The 8,224-nt window shown below is 40.1% G+C and overlaps 1 protein-coding gene across 3 annotated transcripts; it reads right to left on the bottom strand.

Moving 5' to 3' along the window:
* Positions 1–224: 224 nt before the first annotated feature.
* On the bottom strand, positions 225–4,306 carry Aptx (aprataxin). Of its 3 annotated transcripts, none has more exons than XM_015492458.2 (6): positions 3,821–4,306; positions 3,298–3,600; positions 2,632–2,691; positions 1,606–1,832; positions 1,234–1,337; positions 225–539 (listed from the first exon to the last, which is right to left on the bottom strand). In XM_015492458.2, exons 2-6 carry the CDS (start codon positions 3,544–3,546, stop codon positions 445–447), a joined length of 735 nt encoding a protein of 244 aa, XP_015347944.1. In that variant the 5' UTR covers positions 3,547–3,600; positions 3,821–4,306; the 3' UTR covers positions 225–444. The 3 variants fall into 3 exon arrangements, with proteins under 3 accessions (XP_015347944.1, XP_048639473.1, XP_015347943.1); XM_048783516.1 differs by having other exon boundaries at positions 225–502; positions 3,514–3,600; positions 3,821–4,304; XM_015492457.2 differs by having other exon boundaries at positions 225–502; positions 3,821–4,299.
* Between the last annotated feature and the right edge of the window lie 3,918 nt (positions 4,307–8,224).

Below are 8,224 nucleotides of genomic sequence, written 5' to 3'. Positions count from 1 at the left end.
CAAAAAGGTGCCAAAAAGGTCCCACATGCCTCCAGAGAGAGAAGATAAATGTAAGGAACCAAAACATATGACCAGCCCCTCTGCTGGTCCTGGAGATGGCAATCGGGCATGTCCCAGCAACCTCCTCAGAGAACACATTCCTAATTCCTGAACCATTTCTACCTAATAATTCCTGAACTATTTTGAGCGACCCTACATTGTAGCCACTCAAGAATAAAATAAGCTTTGTAAAAAACTGCATGTTTTAATTTGGGAAATGAGAAAATATTCACAAGCAACCCAGAACAGGTGCTAGCAAGTTCATTCCCATCAGTCACACTTGTGGCAGAAGTTCAGGATCTGCAGAATCACTTTGTCCAGTGCCTCCTGAGATGCTCTTTCAACTGAGGAATGGTAGGCAGTAGCTGCTGGCACTCATGACAACGAAGGGGCAGTTTCAAGAGCTCAGACATCCCATCTCGAACAGTCACTCTGCCAGACTCTTGTACCATCTTGATCACAGCTGCAAGCAGGGAAGAAAAGTTCAGATCCTAGCCTCTCTGGAAAGCCAATGTAATGGTACGTAAATAACCAAAAAGAAAAGAAAAAAAACATAATTCCAGTCAATTATGTCAGATATTCTAAAGCTAGTAAACTTGAGGTAGACTTCACATTTGGAAAATGGGCCTGATAATCAGATTCTAAATCTGAGCAATCTTTGAGACAATACACTCCTTCAGAACATGCTTCATGTTTCTATGTCAAGACTTATCACAGAGCTTTACACCTGGTTGGCCCTTGATCAATGGTAGCTACCACCATAAACACCTCAGTGATATAGAAGTTCCACAGAATATATACCAAACAATGCTTACTCCAAATATACACAGCTTCCCATATTCATTAACCACTCTGACATGAGGTAGCCCCCAAGCTCCTGCCCATCCTCCTGATAGTAGAAGACACAACTGTTCAGAGCCTTCTCATCCATGGACTCCAATAATTCTGTTGCCACAACAAAACACTTTTTGACCCTTACATCTTACTAATTTTCTCAAGAAGGCTGCTCAGAGCAAAGTGACAATTATATTACAATCTAAATATTCTAGTTTTTTTTTAATAGTGCCCTCTTTGTAGAGAACACAAAGTTGTACACAGGTTTTTGAGGGCAGGTTGTTATTTAGTAAAATAACTGATTCAAGTGTAATATGCTTGAGGGGGGAAAAAATGCAAAAACCAAAGAATACTATTTACCTTCAGATTCTAGGAAGTATTCTGTATTGAAAGAATTCCAATGTTTTTTGTTTTTAAGGCAAGGAGAATCAAAATCTTGGCTGATCACATGTAGGTGTACATGGCTAGTTGGAAGAAAAAAAAATGATCATTAAACTCATTAAAAATAATTGCTTGCCAGGCACAGTGGCACATGCCTGTAATCCCAGCCCCTTGGGAGGCTGAAGCAGGAGGATTGTGAGTTCAAAGCCAGCCTCAGCAACTTAGTGAGGCCCTAAGCAACTCAGGGAGACTCTAAATAAAATACAGAAAAGGCCTGGGGATGTGGCTCAGTGGTTAAGTGCCCCTAGCTTCAATACCCTGGTACCAAAAGAAAAAAATAAAAAAGCATACCTCATGCTGGGAATGGCATGGTAGCCCATTCTGAAGCGGAGTTTGCTAGATCCAGCAAAATCTGCAATCACCTTTTCCCCAACAGTGTGCATGTGCTTGAGGAGTTCAAAGTGTTCCCTAGTCACATCCTTCAGACTGGAAATGGAGGCCCATGGTAAGACCAGCCAGTGATGACGAGCCTTAGGATATTTATCCTTAATCACCACTACCTGCTCATCTTTGTAAACCTAGCAGAGGGGCAAAAGAGCAGGAAACAGACATCTGAGATTCTTCTGTGTGCAAGGTACTATCATATTCATTAAGTCACTTAATTCCCAAAACTATATTGTGCAAAGGGAGGTGAGGGGGAAAAAAAAAAAAAAGCAGTAAGAGCACTGAGAGTGAAGTTTAAAAGTGTCTTACAAGTCACATAGCCACTAAGTGGGAAATCTAGGATTTCAACACAAATGAAGTGGACTCCAGAGTCCATGTCTTCAACCACCAAACTATACAGAATACATAAAAGATGCATGGCACAAAATAGTTTCCAAGGACCTGATATTAAAATCTCTGCAGGCATCAATTCAAATGCATTTACTATAACACAGGGGACAGCATAATATACGTGCATGGGTTCTGGGGAGCCCTAACAGACCTGGTCCCTTGTCAATCAGGATGTAATGGAAGCAGACCTCAAAGGTTCCTCAGGGATGATGGCTGACTTAATCCTAGTGCAGCACAGTACTACAGTCACAAGACATTTACCTGAGGCTCCCTTAAAAGGGACCATGATAAAGTTAACATGACTTTTCTTAACAATACACAAAAGTTTAAAAGAAACAAGGCAGAAGGCACATTCTTTTGAAGAACTTAGCTTCTCTTCAAAGAACCTTTTGCCAATGGGGAAAAGCACTTGTTCTCATAGGATAGCAAAACAAATCTCACTTGGAAGGACTGATAACCTTTGATTTCATTTGTAAATATGGCCTCTGCAGAGTGGTCATGTACAACATGAAATGTACTTAAGTTTCAAAATTTTATTCTGACCTGCATTTTGGGGTCCTGCATAGAAATTTTCAAGCCTTGACTCCAATGGCCCAGTGAGTCCTAAACAAAAAAGGACAATGTAAATTGCAAATGCAAATAATTCATCACTAGTTATCACTATGTGACAGAAAAGTCTAACAAAATTTTGAAGGTTAGATTTTGAGAATTAGACTTCCTTTACTTCAATTTTTTGCCTTTTAGGAAAATAATTGTCTTCCTATATTCAGAACTAGGTTTTAAGATGGAGGCCAGAAATGCCAGAACATGAATTACATCTTCTTTGCCCTCTCACACTCCAACTACAGCCTGACAAGTTTTCACTTCGATATCAGCCTGTGAACTACATGATCTATAAATAGTATTCCAATGTTAACTTTCTACAGATATACAAATGACCCATTTTAGTGTTCAATGTTAAGTACATTATTACCATACTACCTTCCTTCAAGTGGCTTACCTCAGGAATTTAAGAGACGAGCACTTAAAGGGACATTCACCCAAATGATTCTCATGTGACAAACAAGTGACTCTTTCATCATGGTTAATAACCCTCATTATAGTTAATTACCCCTCACAAGTGTCTTGGCTTTATAGTATACAAAACAATGAAGCAGTCATTATATCTCATTTAATCTCCACATCATCTATCAATCACACTTCCCTCACCTTTTTGTTAGATGCATCTTTCTCCTTTTCAGGGGCCATAGAGCATGGTCTGGGGCTGCTCCCAGATTCCACCCCTGTCCCAGGCTCAGCTTCCTGGACAGCATCCCTTTCTACAGAATTACCATTGCCTGACCTCTTTCTCTTCCTGTGTGTTTCTGGGCCAGGGTTCTTGGCCTCTTCCTCAAACTCTACAATATATGGATAAAGTTCATTCACCATGTAGAGAACCTGACCAGGCTGCAGCTTCATCTCTTGATCCTTTCCAATTATGACTGAGTCAATGCTGGTGGGATTGACTCCAACCTAGGGAATAAATAATCAGAAAATAATTATAATAATAGCAACACCACCACAAGTAATATAGCTGCTGCTATGCTGACCACTTACTATGGTGCCAGTCACTATGCTTAATGCTCACCTATCACTTCCACACATGTCAGAGAAGCCTTTGCTAGTTGGCACAGATACTCTAAAGGCAAACCATTAAGTATAAAATGGAAATCCAAGTTACACACACACATACCTGCTTTACCTTGACATATCCCTTGTTACACTCTGCTTTCAACTGTACTGAAAGAGATTAGAAAAAGTTAAACACAAATGCAACACAAATCAGGCACTTGCTTCTATTCTCCCTAAAAGATAACGAAGCCTTAATGCACAAGGCAGCCTAACAGATGAACAACTGCCTGATATGCAGGTGGCTAGGGTTCCAAATCCTACAATTTCTAAGAGCTCCAAATCCTTCCACAGAATGTCCATCAGTATACATATTCCCTTAGCTACTGATAATATCCTATGAGAAAGCTTCAGTGAATCCCTACAAGATTCCCTAAGCTAGAACCCCTGGCCAGCTCAGGATCACAGACTTTGCCAACAAGAAACCCAAGTTCTTGGCTCAGGATTAAGTCAGGCTTCCACTATTATTAAAAAACAACTATCGCCAGGCACAGTGGTACATGCCTGTGACTAATCTCAGTTACTCAGGAGGCTGAGGTAGGAAGATCCCAAGTTCAAAGCTGGCCTCAGCAACTTAGTGAGACCCTGAACAACTTAGCAAGACCCTGTCTCAAAAATAAAACATAAAAATTAAAGAAAAAAAAAGGTGGGGGCTGGGGGTATAACTCAGTGCCAAACTGCCCCTGGGTTCAATTCCCAGTACCAAAAAAAATAAAGAAAAGAGGGGCTGAGGACATAGCTCTGTAGTAGAGCACTGGCCCAGCATGCTTGAAGCTCTGGGTTCAATTCCCAGAACAACAACAACAAAAAAAAATTTAACATATATCAGATAGTCAGACATGGTGGCACACACCTGTGATCCCAGTGACTCAAAAGGCTGAGCAGGAGGATTGCAAGTTTGAGACCAACCTCAGCAACTTAGCAATTCCCTAAGGACTTAGTGAGACCTGGTCTCAAAATAAAACATTAAGGAAAAAAACAAAATCTGAGGCTATGACTCAGTGGTTAAGTGCCCCTAGCTTCAATACCCTGGTACCAAAAGAAAAAAATAAAAAAGCATACCTCATGCTGGGAATGGCATGGTAGCCCATTCTGAAGCGGAGTTTGCTAGATCCAGCAAAATCTGCAATCACCTTTTCCCCAACAGTGTGCATGTGCTTGAGGAGTTCAAAGTGTTCCCTAGTCACATCCTTCAGACTGGAAATGGAGGCCCATGGTAAGACCAGCCAGTGATGACGAGCCTTAGGATATTTATCCTTAATCACCACTACCTGCTCATCTTTGTAAACCTAGCAGAGGGGCAAAAGAGCAGGAAACAGACATCTGAGATTCTTCTGTGTGCAAGGTACTATCATATTCATTAAGTCACTTAATTCCCAAAACTATATTGTGCAAAGGGAGGTGAGGGGGAAAAAAAAAAAAAAGCAGTAAGAGCACTGAGAGTGAAGNAAAAAAAAAAAAAAAAAAAAAAAAAAAGAAAGGAAAAAAAATGGCACAAGTGTTCAAAGAACACTAAACTGAGAAGTTTAAATTTAACATAATCAATATTAGTCAACCACCAGGTTTTGAGCTTCACAGTAAAATGAAACAACAGAAGTCAACATTTTGCCAACAGCTGTGTACAGGCAGGGTAGAGTGGAGAAAGCTAGAGTCAGAGACTAGTCAAGAGGCTGTTAATATATATGTAGACCACAGAGATTCAAAAGGCAGCTCAGCAGGTCTCCGGGAGGAAACTGATGCAAGAACCACAAAAATTCAGCTGTAAATCTAAAATCCTAAACCTGAAGCCCCAAATGATGACAGTGCTATAGGCAGGTCCTACTTTAAAATGCTGTGTGTTCTGAGGGACATCTGTTTGCACTTTCTAGAATCTGACAAATGTGCAGGTAACGGACTGAAAAGCAAGTCTTTGTTATGCACTGGGAAATAAGTAATGTGGTGAATGAAAACTGACGCTGACAATTAAAAGAAACCATAAAAGAGTATAGTTTGAGAGTAGGGACAGAGACTATTTACAGCTTCGGCCACCCACTCATATGTGTCCCCTGCCAAAAAAAGGAGGGTAGGGTGAGCTACTGTATTAGGAACAAAAAAGTGAACAAAGATTTGAGAAACATTTAGGTGGTAAAATCAAGATTTAGTGATGAATATAATAAGAGTAAGTTTGGGGAAGATGTTGAGTTCAGTTTCAGGCCTCTGAAGTCTGTGGGACTTGCAAGTACAGCTATCCAGGAAGCCAGGCATAGGTAACACATGCCTACAATTTCAGCAACTCAGAAGGCTGAAACAGGAAGACTGCAGGTTTGAGGCCAGCTTCAGCAACTTAGCAAGACCCTGTTCTGAAATAAAAAATAAAAAGGACCAGGGAAGTAGCTCAATAGTGAATCTCAAGAAAAGAGGTTTTTAAAAAAAGAAGAAGAAAAAAAAAAAAGAGGTCTAACCTGACAACTTTGATTTGGGAGCATGGAGTAGGTACTTTAAACCAAGCTATTTAATGTACTCACTCAGAAAGTGTATATAGAATGAAAAGAGCAAAGGAGCTAAAATCACAGGCACTGGAAACATCAAATATTTTAGGGGAAGGGGAAAAACCATATACACAAGAGAAATGACTGGTAAGCAAAACACAAGGAGAAACAACTAGAATGTAAACTTTTTAAAGAAAAAAAAATATCCGTCTTGCTCATTTCTGTATCATAATAAATACTTGTTGAATAAACCAGCTGAGCATATTGTCCTGGAAAGCAGAGGAGTAAGGTATAAAACGTATGATCAAGTTCCAAAAGCAGTGAAGGAATTCAGTAATAACTGAAAAATGCTTATCTTTTTTAAAAATATATTTTTTAGGTGTTGACCTTTAATTTGTTCATTTATTTATATGTGGTGCTGAGAATTGAACCCAGTGCCTCACATGTGCTAGGCAAGTGCTCTACCACTGAGCCACAACCCCAAACCCAAAAAATGCCTATCTTGTCAGGTGTGATGGTACCTGCCTGTAATGTCAGCAGCTCAGGAGGCTGAGGCAGGAGGATCACATGTTTAAAGCCAGCCTCAGCAACTCAGCGAGACCCTGCCTCAAAATGTTTTTTTTAAAAAGAGCTAAAGATGTGGTTCAGTAGTTGAGCACCCCTGGATTCAATCCCTGGTGCCAAAAAAAAAAAAAGGAAGGAAGGAAGAAAAGAAAAATGCCTATTGGTCTGGTAACCTATCACTGGCGACCTTAGGATGAAATGTCAAGAGAATAATGAGTCTGAAAGCTAGACTGCAAAAGAGAATGGGAGGTGAGAAAATGGGGACAGAATTTATAATACTCTAAAACAGTATGGATAACAAAGGGAAGAGAGTTACTAGTGGACAACAAAAGGAAGACAATCATCAGAAATGTTTTCTTTCTTTAGTTGGGAGTGTCAGGAACTTATTTATTCTTACTGGAACACAAATAGAAAGGGGCAGAAATGACAAATGAAAACAAGGTCTTATAAACAAAGGCATAAAAAAAGATCAGAATCAAAGATCAAGGGATTTCTTTGGCCAGAGACACACTCATCCTGAAGCTAAAGGAAAAGGAAACATGAGTATAAATATAGATGATATTGTTAAGAAGGAAACAAAGAAAGACATTTGAGAGGAAAGCTGGGGGTGGTGGTCCACACCTGTAATCCTAGTTATTTGGGAGGTGAGGAAGAAGGATTCCGAGTTCAAGGACAGCCTTGGCAACTCAGCAAGAACCTGTATCAAAAGGTGGTAGAAATATAGCTCACTGGTATAGTACGTGCCTAGCATACAGGAGATTCAATCTCCAGTAGAAAGAAAAAAAGAAGAAAGAAATTTAATTAATTTGAGGGAAAACATATCTGATGACTGTAATTGACACCATAAAATAACAGGTAACAACAGAGTGAGGTGTTTGGGAATCTATTGAATAGTTGAAGGAAATCAATATGGGATAGTGATGACCAACCAAGACTTCAAAGTTAAGACTGCTTGAGTTCAAATCTTGACCACTTGAGTTCAAATCTTACACTCACTGTGTAACCTAGGCAAGTTATTTAAAGTCAACACTTACCATTCCTGTTAATAGTGAAAATAGGATTAAAGGAGGAGCTTCAGATATGATAAAAGATCATCCAAAAGCGAAGACTGTGCAACTAAGGTCAAAAGACACAAATCTGTACTGTCTCCCCAAGTGAACAATCCTGACTCAAAGTGTTCTACTAAATTCCCAACGTAAGTCAAATTCCCTAGAGTCCAAATATGGGCCGCATTAATTCCAAATGGGATGGAACCTCAAATACCCCTGCTTTGCAGATCCGCTCACTGGTGTGTACGAGGAAAGGCTTGCTTCTATAAGTCTTTTTCCTACAAGGCCTGTTGAGGACGCCGCGAAGGGAGGCGTTTCTGGCGGAAAGTACTTTTCCCAACTGGTTGGGGCGGGTCCGTGAGCTAAGTTTTTTTTTCGGCTTGTAGG

The sequence above is a fragment of the Marmota marmota genome, unplaced genomic scaffold (genome assembly GCF_001458135.2).
Source record: "Marmota marmota marmota unplaced genomic scaffold, marMar, whole genome shotgun sequence".
Taxonomy (NCBI): domain Eukaryota; kingdom Metazoa; phylum Chordata; class Mammalia; order Rodentia; family Sciuridae; genus Marmota; species Marmota marmota.
This window is presented reverse-complemented; position numbering and strand designations above follow the sequence as displayed.

Excerpts from the sequence above, each read along its gene's own strand:
- Aptx (XM_015492457.2), bottom strand. The coding sequence starts at position 3,546 with ATGAAGCTGCAGCCTGGTCAGGTTCTCTACATGGTGAATGAACTTTAT. Across the intron at positions 2,692-3,297 it reads AAGATGCATCTAACAAAAAG|GACTCACTGGGCCATTGGAG; the intron begins GTGAGGGAAGTG and ends TTTTTTGTTTAG. Across the intron at positions 503-1,233 it reads ATACTTCCTAGAATCTGAAG|CTGTGATCAAGATGGTACAA; the intron begins GTAAATAGTATT and ends CCCTGCTTGCAG.